This window comes from Amblyraja radiata, chromosome 26, assembly GCF_010909765.2.
Source record: "Amblyraja radiata isolate CabotCenter1 chromosome 26, sAmbRad1.1.pri, whole genome shotgun sequence".
Taxonomy (NCBI): domain Eukaryota; kingdom Metazoa; phylum Chordata; class Chondrichthyes; order Rajiformes; family Rajidae; genus Amblyraja; species Amblyraja radiata.
In genome coordinates, this window is record NC_045981.1 from 3,231,809 (window position 1) to 3,256,315 (window position 24,507).

Genomic DNA, 24,507 nt, shown 5'->3' on the forward strand with positions numbered 1-24,507 from the left:
TTCCAGCAAAATCTATGGCTAAAGTCACCAGTGCAATCTGTCTCCCTCACACATTAAGTAGCAAAGACGTTTTCTATTCTACTTTAAACCTTGCCTAGAATCCAGTGTCACCAAAGGCATAGATCAATAATCGAGGGCTAGAATCAGTCTGTATTGATCCAGGGATCATTAATTCCCTGGAATGATTTTATTACCAATTAACAGGGCTCAAAATATCTCAAAACACTACATCTCCCAGAAACATATTGTCTTTGTAATCTTTTGACTTAGGAAATACCTTGTACTGTACACGAGCTTCATTACAAAACAACAACTTCCAGGCATCATTTTGAACATTTGTACATCATATACAGGTTTATGCTACATTCATGTTCTTTAAGACTTTGAAATTCATTAGTATTGATATTTTGCTGGCAGTCTTGAATAACAATGGTCTTTTTGAGGAAAAAAAAGTCTTGTTCGTTTTAGTTTAGTTGAAATCTGTAACGTTGCTTGGCAACACGGATCAGGATTAAAGTGGCAGAATGCTTGGTTTCATCAGTACCACGTGTCAAATGCAGCTCACTATACCATAGTGTCCCTTTGATCTGGATAACTGACATCCGTTGATGGCTTGAAGGGTGGCTTCAATCTGTGGAGAGTTCACATGGGTTTTCCCCTTTGTCTCTAGCTTCTTTGTAGATCCTCCTGAAGTCCTTATATCGGGGCGCGCAGCCCAGCTGGATTTCACCAAAGTGCATGCTGCCTGTGAACAGGAAGTCCCCTTCTCCTTCCTTGACTCCACATTGCAGGGGTGTCTTTATGTGCCCCAGCCACTTCCCACTTTTCCCAATTGTCTGGAATGTTTTCTTCTTTTGTCTGTAAATCTTGTCTGCAAATATATCTATCCTCGATTCTTTTTGCCGCTGATCATGTGACACGGAGCGAATGCTTCCTCTGACCACTGGGGAAGAAACAAAAACAAAATCATCAGTTTTCCCCAAGGATAAAACACAAAGCATAAAAACATACCAGGGTCATGTGTCTGCAAATGTTCCTGATATGTTGGAATAAGCTATTCAATTCATTTTAATAATAATAGCCCAGCATCTTCCAGTTTAAAATCTAATTGCATTTTGGAAATGCTCATGTTTTTTTTGACTACATCCTTCCAAAACTATTTCCAAATGTTTCTCGTTTCTTTAGTGAAGTTGTGGCTATCTTTTTTCAAATTTCCTTTCCACTAAATTAATATTATGTCCTAGGGCCCGACATTCCTAGTTTAATTTCATTTTGGATATTATTTGAAATGTAATAATTTAAGTTATTTGCTGATGTTCCATTGAGTTGACCCGAGGCCCCATCATATCTACTCCCAATCCCCTCCCTTTAGACAGAGTAGACAAGCTGCTGATATCTGCATTCTGCCTTAAGCATGGTTCTCATACACATGAGGACCTGAATGGCAATGCAAAGGGCAAAACAGTGCCCTATGACAGGAGCTGTAGCTTGGTAACTAGACCTGTAATATGGTGCAATAATTTTCTTGGACAGCTTGGTAGGAATATTGATATCTCTAACTTCAAATAACCCTGGCATTCCCTCTTTCTCTCTCTATCCCTTAGCATTGGGTCAGCATTTCCAGTCCCCTAGTAAAGTACCCTGAAGGCATGAAAGATGCTTTTCAAGGTGAGCACTTTGATTCATACAACAGCTGTAGGGTGTAAATGCTCTAATTTATCAAAGAATGGCACCTGGCACGCGTAGAATGAGGAAAACGAAAAAATCTGTATAGAATTATCATTCAGTAAGAAAAAGTCACCATGTAACATCAATCACTAGCTAATCCATAATTTGATTCCACAATATATGCTGGAATTATTGATGGTGCTGTACTAATTGAACACTGCCATTGACAAGAGGGGTAAGTGTGGCTGTGATGGGTGGAGAGGCTACCTGTCTCTGTGGTATCAGGCCAAGATTGTTAATGTTAACTCCAACTGCAGCTACCCTAGAGCTGGCTGGCCTACGTCCTTCAGAGGGCACACTCAGTGCCGACATCCTCACCGTGTGAACACGAAGATTATTAATGCTTTCCTGCTCCAAGCACCTGACAGATATGGCATTGTACAAACACTCAACCCAAACATTACACACCAGCACGAGATATTTATATCAAAATACAGACTTCAAAAAGGATAAAAAAAGGATTGTGGTAATATCCAAATTACAACCTGGTAAAAGACAGCTTTCACAAGGGCCAAAGTCAACCTCAAGCAATAGTTTTAGCCTCGGCATCACACACTGAATGCTTATCAAAACCTTACACTGTACTTTGAAGATGAGTTTAAACCTACAGAGCCCTCAATAAAGTTTGGGACAAAGACCCATCATTTATTTATTTACCTCTGTGCTCCACAATTTGAGATTTGTTATAGAAAAAAATCATGTGGTTAAAGTATACATTGTCAGATTTTAATAAAGGCTATTTTTATACATTTTGGTTTCACCGTGTAGAAATTACAGCAGTGTTTATACATAGTTCCCCCATTTCAGGGCACTATAAGGACACAGCAATTCTACTGTAGCTTGCTGTAGAATGAACTTCCGGCCAATGAGTTTTGAGGCTTGTTTGAACTTGAGCAGATAGGATGTCTCTATATACTTCAGAATTCATTATGCTACCATCAGCAGTTGTATCATCAGCGAAGATAAGTGAGCCAGTATCGTCAGCAGCCATACATGCCCAGGCCAAAACACCCCCACCACCGTATTTCACAGATGAGGTGGTATACTTTGGATCTTGGGCAGTTCCTTCTCTCCTCCATACTTTGCTCTTGCAATCAATCTGATATAAGTTAATCTTCATCTCATCTGTCCACAAGACCTTTTTCCAGAACTGTGGTTGCTCTTTTAAGTACTTCTTGGCAAACTGTAACCTGGTCATCCTATTTTTGTGGCTAACCAGTGGTTTGCATCTTGCAGTGTAGCCTCTGTATTTCTGTTCATGAAGTATTCTGCGGACAGTGGTCATTGACAAATCCACACCTGACTCCTGAAGAGTGTTTCTGATCTGTCGGACAGGTGTTTGGGGATTTTTCTTTATTATAGAGAGAATTCTTCTGTCATCAGCTGTGGAGGTCTTCCTTGGCCTGCCAGTCCCTTTGCGATTAGTGAGCTCACCAGTGCTCTCATTCTTTTTAATGATGTTCCAAACAGTTGATTTTAGTAAGCCTAAGGTTTGGCTGATGTCTCTAACAGTTTTATTCTTGCTTCTCAGTCTCAATATGGCTTATTTGACTTTCATTGTCACAACTTTGGTCTTCATGTTGATAAACACCAATAATCGTTTCCAAATGTGATGGAAAGACTGGAGGAAAGACTGGGTGCTGAGAGCTCTCTTATACCTGCATTAAGGAGGCATTTAAACACACCTGAGCAATTACAAACACCTGTGAAGCCATGTGTCCCAAACATTATGGTGCCCTGAAATGGGGGAACTATGTGTAAACACTGCTGTAATTTCTACATGGTGAAACCAAAATGTATAAAAATGGCCTTTATTAAAATCTGGCAAAGTGCACTTTAACCACATGTGATTTTTTTCGATTACAAATCTCAAATTGTGGAGTACAGAGACAAATAAATAAATGATGGGTCTTTGTCCCAAACATTATGGAGGGCACGGTAACATTGCATAGTGTCCATATTCTTACATTCAATACTGTTAAATTATTTGGGCCTGCAGAATGAATTAGCAATATCATTGCCCATGGAATGGGTTTAAGGCCTTTACAAAATAGATTCCAAATTTCCTTTAAAAAACATTTCCTCGTAGCTTTTGAGCAGAATTCAAAGATCACGGAATTCCAAGGCAATGCGTTCCATTGCTCAACAATCTGCCTGCATCTCAACAAAGCAACATCATTAAGAAGCAGCAAAGCAAGATACACTTCCCCTCTTTAATGATGTGGCCGTTGATGTGTGCATGAAGGCTCCTGTGTAAACAGAATAAGCAGAGAGCCTTTCTTCTTCTCCATGCTACAGAAGATGGGATAAAAAGACAATGGCTGGTGATCATCCTTGGGAAACTGAACCCACAACTCCTTCAAACTCTGTGGCTCCTTTGTCCAACACACAAAAGGTGCAGACAATTACAAAATCTTTAGTCAAAACAAATTACCATCACGAGGCCCAATTGTGGTCTCCAAAACACGAATAATTACTTTTATTCCTTTAACTAGTTCGATTTTCTGCTCAGCTTCAGTTTGTGTTGAATACACGATATTTGACTTACTCAAAACTCTGAAGCAAAAGCGTCAGTTAGCCTTTGCCTTGAACTCAGCCAATGTCCCTGCCTCTACAGGGTACAGAATTCCTACTGCTCGTGACTTTCAGATAAGACATATTTCCTTATGTCCCTCTCATTCTAAAATAAGAATTTCTGGTAAATCTAGATGCTACCAAACAGTAAACCTCTTAGCATCCAGCACGTCTTATTCCACTTAGGTAGCTTACATCCCTATAGTATAATGAATGGAAACAAGGAACTGCATAAGCTGGTTAATAAAAAAAAAGACAAAGGGCTGGTTTGTACAGGTGCTTGATTGCCCTATAATTGTGTAAACGTACAAAATTATGTGGCACAGTGGTAGCGTTGCTGCCTTACAGCACCGGAGACCCGGGTTCAATCCTGACAACGGTGCTGTCTGTGCAAAGTTTGTACGTTCTCCCTGTGTGAGCTTTCTCTGGTTGCTCCAGTTTCCACTCACACTCCAGTGATGCACAGGTTTGTAGGTTAATTGGCTTCAGCAAAAAGCAAATGTAAATTGTCCCTAGTGCACAGGATAGTGCTAGTGTACGGGGTGATCGCTGACCAGCGCGGACTCTGTGAGTTGAGGGACCTGTTTCTGTGCTGGTATCTCCAAAGTGTAAAGTCTACAGTCTAAAGTACTGCTATTGCCTCGTTAATAATGGATTCCAACATTTCCCCAAATAATATTTGTTTGGCTAACTGGCCAATAGTTCCCTCCTTTCTCCAAAACATAGCCTCCCCATGTCCTCCAGAGATGCTAACAGACCTGCTGAGTTACTCAAGAACTTTGTATTCAATGCAAGATTCCAGCATCTGCCGTTCCTGACGTCTATATCTTGAGTTTCTGGGTCAATATGCTTCTTCACCTTCACAGGCATCTCATCCTTAATATCATATTCACTTAACCTTCTTCACATTGCCAGCATGGCCCCTGTGCCATGGTTAAAAATAAACTGGAGCATAATTAGGCTTACCCAAGTCACTGGTGCAGGCGGCAAGGAGCACTTCCATGTCATTACAGGGACGACATGAAGCTGGAAGGAGAAAAGCAGCACATTAAATCATGGAGCTTGCAAACTGCACTTGGCAATAATTTCAATTATGTTTCCGTTATCAGCAAGCATAATATTTCACCGCTATGATTTTCACAGTTTATCCTAAAGAATATTCCAACTCTGTGTTTTTTTGTAATATGCCCTCTCGTTGTGCAGCTATCAACAGCAGCGTTTGACAGCACTCAAACATGTGAATTACTAAATAACATGCCAAGATCATAAGGTCATAAGTGATAGGAGCAGAATTAGGCCATTCGGCCCACTCCGCCATTCAATCATGGCTGATCTATCTCTCCCTCCTAACCCCATTGTTCTGTCAGCTCCCTGAAGATCTTTACTGCTGACTGTCATCTGTTTACAACTGTTGGCAAAGCCAAATTAACCAGAGGAAGTGTACAATATTTCACTGACTTCTAGTGAGTTACGTAGGATGGAACTGCACATCCGTCTGCACCACAACAAATTGTAATCTCTTTCCAACTAAGTGACCATTTGCACTATGGGGTGCTGTCTCAAGGCAGTGACATCTATCTTCAAGGATCCTCACCATCTGAGCCGTGCCCTCTTCCCATTGCCACCATCAGGCAGGTGGAACAGGCGCTTGAAGACAGCTTCTTTCCTAAAACTATGACGTTCTTGAACCAACCTGTACAACTCCTAATCCCACCTCAGCAATGGAATGCAATGGACCGCCACTTACACTACCATGCACTTGTTGTTGATAGTGTGCTTGTATTAGTGACTTGTTTTGTACGAACATAGAAACAAAGAACTGCAGATGCTGGTTTGTACTAAAGATAGGCACAAAATGTTTTCAGGCAGCATCTCTGGAGAAAAAGGTCTGAAGAAGGGTCCCGCCCCAGCCATTTTCTCCAGAGATGCTGCCTGACCCACTGAGTTACTCCAGCACTTTGTGTCTGTTTTGTTTTTGCATAGTTGTGTTTTGCATAATTGAATGAATAAATGAATAAGTTTATTGGCCAAGTATTCACATACAAGGAATTTGCCTTGGTGCTCCGCCCACAAGTGACAACATGACATACCGTGACAGTTAAGAATGATGCATAAAACATTAAACATTAATAATAAAACATTATTGATTAAGCATGCAAATTAAATAAAATTCACAGGTGATTTACATGTTGTGTGTTGGCTTGAGTGCATGTCCCTGTGATGCTGCAGCAAGCAAGGTATCTGGACCCCACCGCACTTGTGCAGATCAGAATAAACTCGACACGAATTGATCGAATGTCAATATTTGGGGACCGAACTTTATTCTAGCCTGCTTTGTTGTTCCCACAATAAAATAGTCTCGATGTGGAAAGCTTAACATTCAAACAAACATGGCCACAGATTTGTGTAGATTTATCCTTTCATTGTTTTTGAATGCCCTAAAGCGATAAGAAATGCTTTCACTTGAAGGCCAATGTCAAATTTTCTCAAAACCCCCCCCCGCGACTTCTGAATTGAAAATGGATTGGTTCCCTAAAGGGATTATCCAAACGTCCTCTCCTGTTATCATGCCAAGTTCAAGTAACTTCTGCAATGCGCAACTTCATTCAAAGCAAATGCAATTATTTGCAGCAGAAATGAGCACAGACATAATAAGATCGGTTCCTTCCAGCACTCTGCAGATAGTAAATTCTCTCATGGAACACTTTACTAAATGAGCTCTGGTTATACAGTAAACCTGAGATACTAACAATAGGATTTCTAATCTCTGTCAGAACATGAGAAGGATTCAAATGCTGCAATGAGGACAGATATTATTTCCAGGATGCCAGGGTTAATAATTCAAAAATCAAAGTTAATCAGTCCAAAAGTTCAGATTTAATCAGTTACTTTATTACTTCATAAAGCAATTCATTTATCAAAGAGGTCGGAATGAATTAAAGAAACAGAACAAACTTGTGTGAGTCATCTGAAATTTCAAGAAAGAACTGCATACATCAGTGATACAGACATTACATTTTAACAATGAAGAGAAAGCTGAAATTCTTGCTCCACTGTGTTGGAATGAAAGAGGTCACTGTGACCCCTACATTTTTCTTTCACTGACCCAAGAAGGTGAGCAGATGACAAAGCTGTTTGCATTCCTTCTTTACCACCCCGAATCAAGTCACATGAAGCTAACCTTGGGATCCACACAATAAATAATGTAGTGCATTGTGGACCTCCAAAGCTTGGGCACTTGAATCCAAAGATGGCTCTGGTATAATGTGGGCATTGTATGGAGTCCAAAGTGAACTCTGCTGAGGGTTATGTTACGGATGCCGACAGCATCCTGAGGTAACCTGACTTGGGCCCCAACTACTGCTCATGAGCCACTGCATTCACTGCCTGACACAAGGATGTAATTACACCATTCTGCACGAGCCAGCAGTCATGTTGCAGCTGCTTTGAACGACTTGCCCTCTGAACCCAATGTTAACAATAGTTGGCCAACATGCCTCACGAGGAGGACTTCCCAAGGGCCACCGCCACTTGTCACCAGAATGCCCCAGGGCTCGGCAGGTGACCAGTTAATGCAGATTCATCACTCCTCGTCAATTAAACAGAGAGGGAAAGTCTGGGTGAAGGCATTCTGCAGGCCTCCATTAATGATAAAGATTTTTCTTAAATCACGTAATACATGTTCACACTTTTGAACATAAAGCTGCACACCATTTTGTACAAGTAATGATTTCTGTTTAACATGCTGTTCTGTTTGTGCTGTTGGCTAAAACAATTCTCAGATCTTTAAATTTAGATAGGCAGAGACTAAAAGCTGGAGTAACTCAGTGGGCCAGTCAGCATCTGTGGAGAAAAGGAATAGGTGACGTTTCGGGTCGAGACCCTCCTTCACATTGAGAAAAGTTGGTTACTCAGAAGGGCAAAATATAAAACTTTTAAGAACAGTGATGTTATGCTGGAAGCTATTAAACATCAAGTTTAATATCTGGCCCATTTAATGTTCAAAAGATATTTTATCCAGAACCATTAGGATGTGTTGTGAAATAGCAAGGAGCATTAACTGAGGCCTGATGATGCATTTACACAATGAAATGTTATGCTCTTTGACCAAGGCTGACAGACCATCTCTTTGGAGAGAAGGAATGGGTGGGGGTCGAGACCCTTCTTCAGACTGGAGGGTCTCGACCTGAAATGTCACCCATTCCCTCTCTCCAGCGATGCTGCCTGTCCTGCTGAGTTACTCCAGCATTTTGTGTCTATCTTCGGTTTAAACCAGCATCTGTAGTTCCTTCCAGCACACCATACTTCCATTTCCACACCACATCCCTTACAGTTCTTAGAGACTACTCAACCACAGATCATGGGAGATTGGAGCCTTAACTAAGATGATTGCTTAACTCTTTAATCTGGACCTTGAATAATCATTCTCCTTAGCTGCCTGTAACATCAGCCATGAAATTCTGAAAGAAACACAAAGCTGGACACTCCACTTTCAATTACAAGTGACCAAATATATTAAAAGCACAAATCAGAAGCATTAAAGTACAATGGAGAGAGAAATGTATTTTCCCCACATATTGTCCATAGTCCATCGGTAGTTTCCGACTTGGGGTATTGACTACGGGTGCTGTCTGTACAGAGTTTGCACGTTTATCCCTTGACCACATGGGCTTTCTTTAGGCGCTCTAGTTTCCTCCCACATTCCAAAGACATACAGGTTTGTAGGTGTGTGTTGGATCGCGCTAGTGTACGGGATCGCTGGCTGGCACGGACTTGTGGGCCGAAGGGCCTGTTTTCGTGCTTTACCTCTGAACAAATCTAAAACTAAAGACAACAAGTTGGAATTATGAATGCCTGCCGAATGTGCATTGAAACATAAACATGGGCAATGTGTAGGTCCACCATAGCCTTTAATTCAACCATTCCAATGTTGCCACAAGCTTACATAGAGTTCTCACATGGCAGAAGTTGCCTCCAGCCCCGCATCAGCCAGAAAATCCATTCCGCCCGTCTCCCAAATGCTCATTAATCCATCCATGAGAATAATGTTGCACAAATCAAATTCCGTCTGAATAAATGAGGAGATACTATGATGTCGCCCATTAACGTCATCAAAATTGAGGCCCAATTGAAATAGCAAATCCTCATTTGGCAAATCTACAGTCTCACTAAACATCTCACCAACTATTGTCCAGTTAGACCAGATACAAGAACACCTTCTCTCCCACTGTGATCAGACTCCTGGACAGATGTCTAATAATGCAAAGGCCTTATAATAATTCATAATCCCCCAATCTACCACAGTGAAGCCCTTGCACACAATATTTGGTACTTTGGTTCTTTTCTTTTTGTACGGCCTGACACACTCATGTGTGGTACGTGTTGCCTGGATAGCACGCTAAATAAAACACCTTCACAGACATAACAATAATTTTTAAAAAACAATACCATTCCCACAGTCACTTGAAATCACAATGGAGAAACTTTCCTTCCTTCCAATTTTGCCTCATTCTTGATCTTTGATACTTCATAGAACTAAAGATACAGCACAGGAACAGGCCCTTCAGCCCACAATGTCTGTGCCAAACGTGATTCCTATACGTCTGCACATGATCCATAACCCTCTACATCCATGTACCGAAAGGCGTCGTCACATCAGCCCATGTTCACATCAAGGTGATCTCAAAGGAAGGAACAATTATTTGGACAGAGAAACCAATTATTTTATACACGTTCACCTGCAAACCTGCTGGGAAAGAATACATCAAGATGAGCTTGCCACTGCGAAATGTCAATTTGATCTTAAATAGGACCTGCTCCAGAGATATGTGGACCCAAGTTCATATTGATTGATGCTGAAAGATAACTAGAGTTCAAAGAGATTACAAGATTGCTTAAATCACCATTGGCCATTACTATTTAAAAACAAACCATTAATTTTAACTGCCGCCTCTGTACAAGTAAACAGAGGTCTTATTTGTACAACAGCTGTAAATCTGTGGCTGTTGTGAATGAACTGGTAAAACACTGCCATCCAAACCCTGTGGGACAAGTCGCTGAACTCCCCAACTCCCAATATCAGTTTACACACAACTCAGCACATCTGAAATAAGACACTGGACGTTCTGATCCAAGCACTGGCTTGGAAGGTGAACTAGTAACATAGAAAATAGGTGCAGGAGGAGACCATTCGGCCCTTCGAATCCAGACTAAACCGAGGAGGTAGTTTCTGTTCTCAGAGAGGTTCTCGCTGAAATAAGCCACAACACAGTTCCTTCAAAATGTAGATACAAAGAACTGCAGGTGTGGGTTTATTTTTTTTAAAAAGACAAAAGTGCTGGAGTAACTCAGCAGGTCAGGCGGCATCTCGGGAAGACATGAATAGGTGACATTTCGGCTCAGGACCCTTCATCAGATTCCGACTAAAGATGGGAAGATCACAAAATGAACCTAACTTCAGCAGCGGTTTGACAATGGTGTTAATTGCAGTGAAATGGCCAAAAGGGAATCTCTGAGGAGGGCATTGGCTACACTGGTCAATGCACCAGTGACATTACTGTTGTCAGCTCAGGCCAGGTCACAAGAGTCAAAATACGGAACAGATGACAAGAAATCGCTTCACCCAGAGGCAGGTGAATCTTTGGAGTTCACTCCCCAGGAGAATTGAGTAGGCACAGTTGTTGGGTTAACTTGTGACACAGTTGAATACATTTTGCCAGGGAATCGAGTGACATGGGGAAAGTGGAGGAAAGTTGCTGAGGTAAAAGACTGACCGTGATCTTCCTGGAGGGCTGGATGGCCTACTTCTGCCTCTGTTTATGTTCTCAATGTTGGCCATCACCCGAGCCAGATTTTACCCCTCACTGCACCCAAGGAACCACTTGTCCTTGAGGGCAACACTGAACAACAACACTGCATACATTCCTTGTAGCTGTGCACAGAGGGGTGTTTAAAGCTGTTTAAATAATGAGCTTTGATTCACTTACTAAGTAGCAAGTAGGGCAGTGACCAAAAGGACGCAAATTCTTTCTCTCGGGCAAAGTACATTGATCCGGTTCAGATCAGAAAATGATTCCTCTTTTTCTTCCCAGTTCCTCGCAACAAAGTGATAACCATCATGATTTCACCCACAACTAAGTCTGGCAAAACTAAACATTATTTAGTCCCTCTGTTCATTTAACAGAGGTATTACTGCATATGAATCCATGAAAGTTTTAAACTATGTTTATGCTTGTGACATGTCGACATGATTTTGAGTTTCATAATAATGTCTGCACTTACTGCATTTAACTCTCAAGATAAAAGATGCTTATAAATTATAGAAACATAGAAAATAGGTGCAGGAGTAGGCCATTCGGCCCTTCTAGCCTGCACCGCCATTCAATATGATCATGGCTGATCATCCAACTCAGTATCCTGTACCTGCCTTCTCTCCATACCCCCTGATCCCTTTAGCCACAAGGGCCACATCTAACTCCCTCTTAAATATAGCCAATTAACTGGTCTCAACTACCTTCTGTGGCAGAGAATTCCAGAGATTCACCACTCTCTGTGTGAAAAATGTTTTTCTCATCTCGGTCCTAAAAGATTTCCCCCTTATCCTTAAACTGTGACCCCTTGTTCTGGACTTCCCCAACATCGGGAACAATTTTCCTGCATCTAGCCTGTCCAACCCCTTAAGAATTTTGTAAGTTTCTATAAGATCCCCCCCTCAATCTTCTAAATTCTAGCGAGTACAAGCCGAGTCTATCCTGTCTTTCTTCATATGAAAGTCCTGACATCCCAGGAATCAGTCTGGCGAACCTTCTCTGTACTCCCTCTACAGCAAGAATGTCTTTCCTCAGATTAGGATTATACATTGAAGTGCAGCCCATCAAAAGGGGATATCGCTGATTTAGTCCCTTATTAACCAATCCATTACTCATCTCAAATATCCTGCTGAAAAAATTAACTCCAGTAACCAAACAAATGAACATTTGCACTTGACTTGAAGAAACTCCACCAAAATTAATAAAGATTTAATGTATTGTCAATGTCACAGTTGTTTTGTGTGGATAAATGAGTAAAGCATTAATTTAAAAAAGAGGGACTCAGCAATCTATGCTACATCAGCGGAATGAAATAAGACAGACAACATTTCAAGTCAGGACCTTTCTTCACACTGATAGTACTGAAGGAAGGTTCGGACCCAAAACATAACCTGTCCATTTCCCTCACAGATGCTACCCGACTCACCAAGTTCCTTTAGGACTTTATTTTGCTCAAGATCCCAGCATCTGTAGTCTCTTGTATCTCCAACTACAAGGAGAGTATGTTTTCTAAAGAATATGTTTGCATGCTTGCTTAATAAACACATTAAAAGCACAGAAGAGTTTTCTTCCAATCAACCGGATTTCAGAAAAATAATTCTTTAATTTTTACTAAACCACTGATATTCTGCAGGAACAACAATGAGAATAATTATATTCCACTGTACGACTCCGTGACTCCAGAGTACTTCTACAAGCCAGATGTTGGATTGCTAAACCTGTTCTGCCAAGGACCCATAAACACTTTAATATTGTTAACCACCATTTCTAATAGGCTTTCTCCACATTAAAAGTCAAAACAAACAGGGAATGGTTTTAAATGACCCGAGTGTAACATTATTACCAACATTTCATAAGCCTACTGATTATTATTAAGATGTTTCCATAAGTTCATGGAGTTTTATTCTGGGTCATTTAAAGGGAATATGAATAACTATCCAGGAATAATACACCGGATCCCAGGCCCTGGACTGGTGAACACTTTATCCGAATCCAATATTGTAATTAAATGGAAAGGACAGAGACTACTCAGTCCATCATTCCTGTGCTAGTCCTCTGAATGAACTGGCTGCTGAATTATTTTTCCCAGTCTTTATTACCCCAAATAATCAGAATTCTGTCTCATTTTAACATTCCCAGTGATATATATTAATTCTCCTTCTCTCCCCTCCCTCCTTAAGTACATACAGTATCTTCTGATTATAAATAAATGGGATGAGAACTTCCTTATTACCGTATCAAAACTTTCCAGACACTTTTCAAATAGTCATAGTCATAGAGAGATACAGCCTGTAAACGGGCCCTACAGCCCACCAAATCCACGTTGACTGTCAATCCCCATTTACACCAATCCTACTTTTTCTGAATTAAATTGAATTTAATGATATAGGAAGGAAACAGGCCCTTCGGCCCACCTAGTTCATGCCAACCATCGTCCACACTTGTTCCATGTTTTCCCACTTTCAGGTCTACTCTGCACGCACTAGGGACAATTTGCACTGGTCAATTAACCAACCAACCTGCACTCCTTTAGGAAATGGGAGGAGAGTGGAGCACCTGGAAGAAATCCATGCAGTCACGGAGAGAACGTGCAAACCTCACACAGGCAGAACCAGAGATTAGGATTGAAGCTGGTCCTCTTGTGCTGTGAGGCAGCAGCTTCACGAGTTGTGCCGCTGGTCTGCACCTACATATCCCTACTCTGATGAAAACCTTTTGCAACTTTTAACAGAGACAATTCACTCGCAATTTGTCGGGAAAAAAAACACCAAAGGCGTAAGATTTCTGACCAAACTGGGCCAATGAAGATGTAATAGAAAAGGCATTGCAACTCATGAGTCACTGGTATAGCTGAATAAAATGATTCACTGGAGTACTTAACCACATAATGAATACATTCCCACATTGTTTCTGAACTGTGTGAAGCATTTTATCACACGGCCGGCCGCATGAAGAGTGGCCTATTAATGCTTCCCATTCCTCCCATATATTTCTATAGCAGTTCCCATTGTTCAATACTTCAGTTGTGGACAGATGGTACTTCGAAGTTATCAAGGACACACAGCCAAAGTAAATGAAAAGAAAAAATTGTGTTTAAGGCGCCAATTAAAATGGGCATGGTATTCTAAAATAAACAGTCATTGCTTTAACCTACCATTAGTTGGGCTGTGAAAGGTTTGTGATGTTATTATTGTTCACATTGTCAACTGATTACCAAAGTGGACCTTATAATAAATATCTAATTACAAGATGCGCTTTGTGGAGGCTTCTTTACATTGTCTTTATGTTAGTGTAGAGAGGGAAAGAGCAAGAGTTCCTGGTTTCAAGAATGACGAGCGCCTGATGAAAGAGTCGCTTTCTAGCGTTTGGTTAAAAGAAAAAAATCAGATACATCTCTTCCCCATTTACCACAAAAAACATCCAATTACAAATGCTTCACCCGAGACAATCCTGTGAAGAAGGCAACCCCAACAGTGCTGAAAGCCCAAGATTCTCTTTGATGAAAGGGTAGAAAGATTGGCGAGGTGCCCACTGAACATTTGGGGGAGGGGGTTGATGACAGGTAGCCACAGATGTTCCAGGATGGAGAGAGGGAAAGGAAGATGACTAAAAAGCTTCCATTTCTGAAAATCACATCCCAAACTGCTTCATATCTAATGGCATAGACAATAGGTGCAGGAGTAGGCCATCGGCCCTTCGAGCCAGCACCGCCATTTAATGTGATCATGGCTGATCATCCACAATCAGTACCCCGTTCCTGCCTTCTCTCCATATCCCCTGACTCCGCTATTTTTAAGAGCCCTATCTAGCTCTCTCTTGAAAGCATCCAGAGAACCGGCCTTTCACAGTTCTCTTTCCTTTCCATCTTGGGCAGTTCTGGGGGGGGGGGTGGTTTACTCCTATACTCCGTTGATGGGCTTCTGGATCCTGGCAGCTCGTGTAAGCGAGGTTCCCTGTGCCAACCCAAATATTCCTCTTCCTCGTTCATTGGTCATGGGCAAAAGATTCCTCAGAGTCAGCGGTGACCTTGCACTTTCTCTGGGTGGTTTGAGGTTATCCTGGAATATTTTCTTCAATTCAGGCAACATCTCGAGAGAGAGAGAAGGAATGGGTGACTTTGAGTCAAGACCCTTCTTCAGTTCCTTCCTAGACAAGGCATTTGGGACCTGCTGCAGTTGTGATCAGGAGGATCTTCAATCATATGTTCACCACCTTGTCTCCAAGGTATGGGAAGAAGGCATATTTCGCAAATATGGCCACCGTTGTCGAGCGGGTAAATGTGGTACCCATCCTGCATCTAGTGGATTTCAATAAATGGCCATGAGATAAACAAGAAAAATCAATTAATCACGTAGACCGTGCACTGTGGGGTCTCTTGCGATCTATTTTCCTTAGTGGACATTCCTGTTACATGTACGGGCTTGCAATGAACGTCTCCAATTGTGGGGCACATGGGCTTTCCTCAGACTAGGAGGGATAGGAGGACAGCAGGTTGGCGCAGTGGTAGAGTTGCTGCCTTACAGCGCCAAAGCCCCGGGTTCGATCCCGACTACGGCTGCTGTATGTACGGAGTTTGTACCTTCTCCCTGTGACCCACGTGGGTTTTCTCCAGATGCTCCGGTTTCCTCCCACACTCCAAAGACATAGGTTAATTAGCTTGGTATAAATGTAACTTGTCCCTCGTGTGTGCCGGGTAGGGTTAGTGTACAAGGGTGGCTGGTCGGCGAGGTCCAAATGGCCTGTTTCTGCGCTGTACCTTTACACTAAACTAAAGTCACATAGACCAGGAGATGAGAAGAATATCTTGTGCCTCTTTTTGCGCTGTGGGGTCTCTTGTGATCTATTTTCCTAAGAGAATATTCCAGTTAAAGACAGGCTTTCATTTTAGTCCTTGCAATGAAATCAATCAATCAACCTTTATTGTGTGTTCCTGGACCAGGTGAGGCTGTCTGTAATTTGCACACCGAGGAACTTTATGCTCTCCACTCTCTCCACTGTGGTGCCACTGATGTTGAGGGGTGTATGCTTTGGCTGCGCCCTCCTGAAGTCGACAACCATCTCCTTTGTTTTGTCGACATTTAATTCTAGATTATTTTTGCCGCACCAGTCCACTAGTTGTTTTACTTCCTCCCTGTACATTGATTCGTCATCTCCGCTGATGAGTCCCACCACTGTTGTGTCATCCGCGAATTTTATGATCTTATTGTCCCTGAATCTGGCAGCATCAATCTCCAATTGTGGGACACATGGGCCTTCCCAGGGCTGCCAACATTGGGCAAGCTACCCCTAGTCAACGTCAAGCTACGACAAGCAACGTCGACCACAATTCCTCGCGAATTGGGACTCCACCTACGACCACACCTATGACAACCTACGACCACACAGGCGACAACCTACGACAAACCGAAGTCAACTTACATCCGCCCGCCACAAGATACGAAAAGCTACGACCTTGTCGGCGACAAATGAAGACGTCAAATTCTGTGATCAGCGTGAGAATTGCGTGAGAGTTGGCAGCGCTGGCCTTCCTCAGCCTAGGAGGGATAGCTTCTGGCCACAGTGCCAGCATCATGACTCTGCACTGCATCTTACACTTGCACATAACCATCTTAGCCAAATTCAACCCCGCTGATCATCCCGACTGGCCAAGGAACTGGATTTATTGTTTTCAAACTGTGTTCTATAAGGTGACAAGACAGAACTGACGTATTGAAGTGTAAATACAAGCATCTTCAGAGCAAGGACAAATAAAGCACAAGTATTATTAACCCATAAAACACATTTAAATATGTTCATGTTATCCCATAGAACAGATGGAAGATTTTGTTACAAGGACATTGGTACAAACCAAACAAACATAATTTACATTCAGCTCAATTTGAATATCTTCCAATGTGCTGTTCCTCAAAGAGTTCAGATTTATTTCACGTAAAAATATAGAAGAGATAGGAGGAAGGAGGAGGCCATTCTTCCTCTTGCACCTACTCAGCTTTTAATAAAATCACGGCTGATCAGCCAACTCACACCACATCCCGACACTAACCCCTTATTCCATTCTTCCTTTAATGCTACATTTTCTTGCAAATTCTGATGTAAAACCACCTCTCAGTCACGGTTCATGACAGAGACAAGTGTTGATTCAATGACACAGCCAGGATTATAATCCCATTGAACACAGAGTAAAATTAAAACTGCAGCAAAGGATTTTCCAAGATGCATTACACAATGGCAAAATCTGTGGGGTTTCGTTCAAATGCTTAAAAAGATCAGTTTTCAGAAGGACATAGCAAGGTCCTAGAGACTCCCCAGTCTGAACCTGGTTCTATTAGATGCAAACAGATGTTGAGAGCTGTGCTGAACAACCTATTCATTTTGGACTAAAACTACTTCAAGCTGTTTGGCAACATTAGTAAATGGTTTTCATTTCCTGACTTGCTTTAAAAAGCCCCCTATACTTCTAACTCACGCTGCACCTCATATCACATTGACTTTTTTTCTTTACAACAGTAGACTGGGAACGCATCCAGTTCCAAAGTCCTCCTCTCTTTTTAAATATCATAAAGAAAGTACGCACAACTGGATATTGCTCAGTGCATGGCCAATTTTAGACAAGGAAAGTGGCAAATAAGAGGTGCTGTCATTGATAAACAGTCAATGCAGCAGCCCAAATTTCCAAATGGGCGCACTTTCTAATAAATCACTCACTGTTTGAGACAAGTTTATGCTTGAAAAATGTATCTTTTTTTTTTAATTACTGAATTTCTAATTAAGTTTGTGCAGAAAGCTAAATATCTTGCTTCATTGCCGAAACATAACTAGTTAAACTGGTAATGGCTTAGTGTTGCTTCATAGAGGGTCTGGTGTAAAAGCGCCACCTGTTGGTGGGCGAAACTTGACTTCTGCATCATACAAACTAAAATAATGTAACAAGGTGGAAGAAGGAACTGCAGATGTTGGTTTACACCGAAAATAGACACAAAATGCTGGAGTAACTCAGCGGGACAGGCAGGCAGGACTCGACCAGATACATCACCCATTCCTTCTCTCCAGAGATGCTGCGAGTTACTCCAGCATTTTGCGTCTATCTAGGAATGTAATCATCGCAGGTACAAGCTTAATAATCAACTTGTGGGTCTCTTCCCCAAAGCACCTCATTTACTGTACCTACATTAGGTAGCATTCTGGGTGCACAAAACTTTATTGTAAGTTTATTCTAGTCTTGCACATAAATGAAGCACTTGTTAAGTTATAGCTTTGAAATCCATTGGTGTTTTTTTTTTAAATGCAAAATGCCAACAGGTGCGCAAGTGAAAATGTTTCTGTACTTAGTAACCTCACTGAGAACAAGCATTGCAACTTATTCCTGAGGTTTTGTCGAGCCAATGACCAAAGCTCCCATTACATTTGACCCATGTAATTTTAAACAACAAATCAGTTTCAGCCCCATTGAAAGTATTGTAATGGGCATAACATCTCTTGACTCTGGATATAAACCTGGCCATAAACACTCAAGCTGGTTATCTCTGTGCAGCATTTCCAGAATAACTTTCTACATGACTTTACAGTTCAGGCTAAGTTAAACCTCCAGCTGCAGGAAAAAATGTGGACTCTGGAGGAATACATTATGGAAGCCAGCAAGGATTCAGATATCTGAAAAGTGCAATGTAAGTTTACCCAACCACCCCATCACCTGTTGTCTGTGTTAACTGCACTTGGCCCAGGGGGCAGTTTTATAGGCCATCATCGAGACTGCTACTCCAGATAGATAGCGTGATATCAAGGCAATAATTCCTCCACCATTTATTATTAACTGGGTTACAGAAAAACCAGCACGTGATTTGCAACAGAAACTCTGAATATATGACTTACCCGGTGCATTGCGTAAATCTGCAACAGTCCGGTCTTTAAATAATTCATACTGAAAAACAGTGATTTTTCTACTGATGTCCATCTGTGGGGTGGCCTGGATAAAGAGTGCCCCCTGATCCATGCCAAAACAGTACACTTTGTTTGGGATGTAGTCCTCTTCAGCCACAAGAAGCTTCAGATCACCAGCCTTTTCTAAATAAATATTAGATCCCTTGGAGTCTTTGTAAGGCTTGATGCAGACAGTCAAGTCTTTGTGTGGCAATGCTATATTGGTTCTTAAGTTAACTCTCAGAGCTCCAGTAGGATACAACCATTCCAAAGAGCCTTCTGAACATCGCAGGTACACCTGTTCCACATCTCTGGAGTGAGTGCTGTGCGTTAAACCACTAGGAGGAGAAAAAAGAATTAAAATCTTTACATTTGGGGAAGTTTGCAAAAGGAGATTTTCTTACAATCATCACCTTGCATTAGCTTACTTCTTTTAAAACATGTTATTTAAATTGGAGTGTATAATATTTAGAATAGTTGAGAAAGAACTTAGAACAGTAGTACTGTCTGAAGAAGGGTCTCATAGAAACATAGAAAATAGATGCAGGACTAGGCCATTCGGCCCTTCGAGCCAGCACCACCATTCAATACGACATTGGCTGATCATCCAAAATCAGTACCCCGTTCCAGCTTTTTCCCTATATCCCTTGATTCCCTTTGCCCCAAGAGCGAAATCTAACTCTCTTGAAAACATCCAGTGAATTGGCCTCCACTGCCTTCTGTGGCAGAGAATTCCACAGATTCACAACTCTGGGTGAAAAGGTTTTTCTTAATCCCAGTCCTAAATGGCCTACTTCTTATTCTTAAACTGTGACCCCCTGATTGTGGACTTGTCCCGAAACATCACCCATACCTTCTATCCAGAGATGCTGCCTGCCCTGCTGAGTTACTCCAGCATTTCATGTCTATCTTCAGTGTAAACCAGCATCTGCAGTTCCTTCCTATACATAGAACAGTAGGGCACAGGAACAGATATCCGTGCAGCCCACAATATCCGTACAGTTTATAATGCCAAGATAACTAACCTCCTCTGCCTGCACGTGACCCATATCCCTCCTTCCCCATGTGCCTACTTAAAAGCGTCTTAAACGCCACTGCCACCACATCAGCCTCCACCACCAGTGTGCTCCAGGCACCCACCAACCCCAACCAGAAGATGGCAATAACTTCAATGGGAAGAAAGAATGTACCAAACTTGCAAAACCAAGGTACCGATTATGGCTCACTTAGAGACAAAAATACCTCTGCCCTGACCTGGGTTTGATATATTCCAGGTGACTAAGACTGATATTTGATATCTATTCCTTCAGATCTTGTATGATCCAATTGCAAATGGATTTCTGACATACACTAACCCCCATAAATTAATGATTCAATCAGTATACTTTTCCTCAAATGCCTTTTTGGTTTCAAGTTGCCAAATTCATCTAGCTTTTACATAGTAGTCTACCGATGATCCACAGTTAGGACGGTACATTATGGAATACTTCTATCTTTATTTAACTCACAACTAAATCAATAATTTTAACCACACATCTGGAGGGAAAGTCACTTTGTGGATAATAATATTAATTTACTAAGAATGATTTACAATGTTGGAATGATGTAGCTAAGGTTGACAATGATCAATGTACACACATAGTCAAAGGTCCATTCAGTTTAGATTGTATACATGGTTTGAATAAATGAACTTAAGGAAAATAAAAGTATTCAGCATCAACAATTTAACTTTGCAAATAAATTTGCAGGGTGTTCTCATCGGATTGCAGTAAGCCATATTTAATTTAAGTGGTCATTATTTTAAGTTGATTTATCTCATACTTGTAAACGCACTGACAGATACCAGGTCACTTTTCATTAGCTTTGGCAAACTTTCCCGGGGTAATGTAAACTTGCTTTGTCTGGTGGACGGCTCAGACCTCCCAGAATCTAATCACCACAAGCCAAACAATACCTGCAACTGCTGCACACCAAGGTTATATGGAGAACAAACAGCGTTTGGTTAATTAACATGAAAATAATTAGCTGGGGCGTTAAGTTCAAGGAAAAGGCTGGACAAGATGGCAAAGTCCAGAATTGCTTAAAATGCCTTTCACATTTACACAGTAGTATTAACACACCCAGACACACGGGGATCTCTAAGCAGAAATTGCAATGTCTTTTCTCTCCGATTGTAACAGCAAGGGTGGAGAATCTGAAGAAGGGTCTCGACTCTATTCCATTTTCCCCCCCAGAGATGCTCCAGCTTTTTGTGTCTATCTTCGGTTTAAATCAGCATCTGCAGTTCCTTCCTACACACAAGGCTGGACTTAGGGTGTGTATGTGTGCTTCTTTGACGGGCCACCGCACCAACAATATGCAAATGATTCACTCAAAAGGTTTGAGAGGGTTTGACCAAGCTTTACGCCTTCTGTCACTTCAGTGCCCCACGCCTCTCTGCACATCACAACAGAGTTGCCTGTTCAGGTCTATTCCTTCCCGCGCCCTGTACAAGCGCTACACACACTGGGCCATCCACTCTACCCTGAGCCGCTCGTTCGTTTAGACATCGCCAGGTGGATTTCCAAACCAGCAGACATCTCTCGGAAAACATAAACTGCCCAATCTGAATTTCTACAGAGGATTATTCACACAGGTGTATGTGGGTGTATGGGACGAGTTGCCAGAGCAGGTAGTTGAGGCAGGTGCTAGAACAACATTTAAAATACATTTGGAGAGAGACGTGGATAGGAAATGTTTACTGCAGATGCTGGTTTGCACCGAAGTTAAGACACAAAAAGCTGGAGTAACTCAGCGGGACAGGAGGTAGCATCCCTGGAGAGAAGGGATGGGCGACCTTTCTGGGTCGAGACCCTTCTCTCCAGAGTTGCTGCCTCCTGTCCCGCCGAGTTACTTCTCCAGCTTTTTGTGTCTATCTCAGGTATGACTCTAACGTTGCTTGTGTCCCAAACCAACACCCTTTCGCAACTGCGGTTACTCACGGGACATCTTCACCCAGTCAGTGACTCATGTGCGCTGCTGACGGCAGCAGGTGACTTGTTTTCATTGAAACCTCCACATCAAACAGGAACGCAGGGGACGTCTGAGCGCTTAAAATTATTATTTTAAATCTTACTTAAACTCGCAGTTCTATATCATTATAGCTCCGCCGCCGAGCAAGACTTTATTTTGATCAAAATGCTTCTATCTTAGGAGTTTCCCTGCACAAGTCAACGATATGTGACGGTCCGCAGGTGTTTGTTGTATTGGGAGTTAAGTCAGCAAACTCCAGTGAATCTCTGCAGCCTCTCTTACTTTGAAACTAAATTATAGGACAGAAACGGCTCATTGAACTCACGGGGCCGAGCCTGCACTTTACCCAATATAACTAAACGTTAACTGGATAGAAGGAAGACAAAAATGCTGGAGAAACTCAGCGGGTGCAGCAGCATCTATGGAGCGAAGGAAATAGGCAACGTTTCGGGACGAAACCCTTCCGGGTTTCGGCCCAAAACGTTGCCTATTTCCTTCAGTGTGAAGAAGGGTTTTCGGCCCAGAAACGTTGCCTATTTCCTTTGGGTTTCATCCCGAAACGTTGCCTATTTCCTTTGGGTTTCATCCCGAAACGTTGCCTATTTCCTTCGCTCCATAGATGCTGCTGCACCCGTTGAGTTTCTCCAGCATTTTTGTCTACCTTCGATTTTCCAGCATCTGCAGTTCCTTCTTAAACACGTTAACTGGATAGACACTGACATATTCGAAACACACACACACACACACAAAAAACATTTGGAAAAAGTTCCAATGCTCTTTGCGGATGGGTAGTTACATCCTTGTTTACCAAAAAAACAAAATAGTTGAAGAACGTGGAAACACAGTAGATCGATACACGGGTGCGTTTATGAAGCGGCACAAACTCAGCAGCGAATGTAAACAAGTACGCGTTGCCCAGATCAAAACGCCCGCTTTCTATTCCCCAACTGAGCGGGGTGTGGGTGGGTGGGTGACTTGAACCACAGGGTGGGAGACCTGGATCATCGCGGCATCCCGCTACGGGGCAGTGTGCCGGTCCCGTGGATCTTACGAGGGGGTCCCGCTCTCTCTATCCTTGTCCTCTCTCCCTTATCCTCATTTCTCCCCCGTGTTCTCCTCCCCCTCTCCTCTTATCCTCCTGTCCACCCTCTCCCCCTTCCCTCCCTCTGCCCCCTCCTCTCTCTCCCCCACAGGTTACAGGTGAGTGGGCTAAAGCGCTTACCTTCCCTTCCAGCTGCACTGGTTGCTGGAATACTGCGATGTCGTCGCTTTACAGACCAGGAGCACCGCGATCACCGAGTCCAGCACCGCACTTAACATTTTCTGTTCTTCTGCTCTCCACTGTCCCGATGGCCAGAGGAGGAAAGGTGATGAGACGTAAACCTCGCCTTGTGTGTGTATGTGTGTGTGTGCTCGCCCCCCTCTCTACATCCTTGTCCGGGTTGTGGCTGTGTTGTTGTTGTCCGCAGCCTTTGCCCCCGCTCACAGCCGCGGTGTAACAGAGCAGCACATTTCCTCAATGCGGCTTCTTTCTGTGGAGTCGAGCTCCCGGCCCCTGTCACGCCGTGGCATTGCAGCTGAGAGCCGGGCCCAGCCTCCACCGTGCACCGCTCCGCCCACCACCCGTCCCACTGTGGAACTGTAGCCAAACACCAGTGTAGATCGCGTCCCCGCCCCCGGCAACTCATCCTGCTGCCCGTCCCTCTGTCGATCTGTAGCCAACCCTTGGCCAAACCCTGGCACTTGCTCCCAAAGATCCTATAACGGAGGGTTAGGCTCTAAGATCTTTGCTCCTGCCCCCCTTTCCCGTCCCACTGCAGAGCTGCAGCCAAATCCCGGCACAGATAAGATATTTGGATCCCACTCCCAGCCCCAGCCCCAGCAACCTTGGACAAGTCACTGAGCGGCGCTGCTCGACCTTCGCTCTGCAATACCTTTGGCTACATTCTAAGGATTTCTTCACCAGTTTCATCTCCGCTAGATAGCTGCCTCTAGAGCGTGGAACAGAACAGCACAGACAGGAACCTGCCCTTCGGCCCACCATGTCTATACCCACCATGATACCAATCTAACTAATCCCATCTGCCTGCAGGCAAAATGAACTGCAGATGTCGGAATCGTGAGCAGGCCATTTATACAAAGCCAATTAACCTACAGACCTGTACGTCTTCGAAGCGTGGGAGGAAACTGAAGATCTCTGAGAAAACCCACGCGGTCACAGAGAGAACGTACAAACTCCGTACAGACAGCACCCGTAGTTGGGATCGAACCTGTGTCTCTGGCGCTGAAAGTGATGTAAGGCAGCAACTCTACTGCTGCGCCACCGTGCCGTCCATGAACTGATAATTTATTGTATTCATGATTATTAGATATTTATTTATTGTGTTATTGCATCAATTTGCCTTTAAAACTGCAGCATTTCTCCATTCACGGTGCATATGATTATTAAACACTCATGACTCTTAGA

At 42.7% G+C, this 24,507-nt stretch overlaps 1 protein-coding gene across 1 annotated transcript; it reads right to left on the minus strand.

The window, feature by feature from the left end:
* Positions 1-147: 147 nt before the first annotated feature.
* Positions 148-23,663, minus strand: metrnl (meteorin like, glial cell differentiation regulator). Its single transcript, XM_033044053.1, has 4 exons — positions 23,263-23,663; positions 18,981-19,366; positions 5,269-5,328; positions 148-943 (listed from the first exon to the last, which is right to left on the minus strand). Exons 1-4 carry the CDS (start codon positions 23,358-23,360, stop codon positions 627-629), a joined length of 861 nt encoding a protein of 286 aa, XP_032899944.1. The 5' UTR covers positions 23,361-23,663; the 3' UTR covers positions 148-626.
* Between the last annotated feature and the right edge of the window lie 844 nt (positions 23,664-24,507).

Bases quoted from the DNA above. Each gene is read 5' to 3' on its own strand.
- metrnl (XM_033044053.1), bottom strand. From the start codon at position 23,360: ATGTTAAGTGCGGTGCTGGACTCGGTGATCGCGGTGCTCCTGGTCTGT. The intron at 19,367-23,262 runs GTAAGCGCTTTA...TTCTCCTCCTAG, and splicing joins CAGTGCAGCTGGAAGGGAAG to TGGTTTAACGCACAGCACTC. The intron at 5,329-18,980 runs GTAAGTCATATA...TTCTCCTTCCAG, and splicing joins AGATTTACGCAATGCACCGG to CTTCATGTCGTCCCTGTAAT.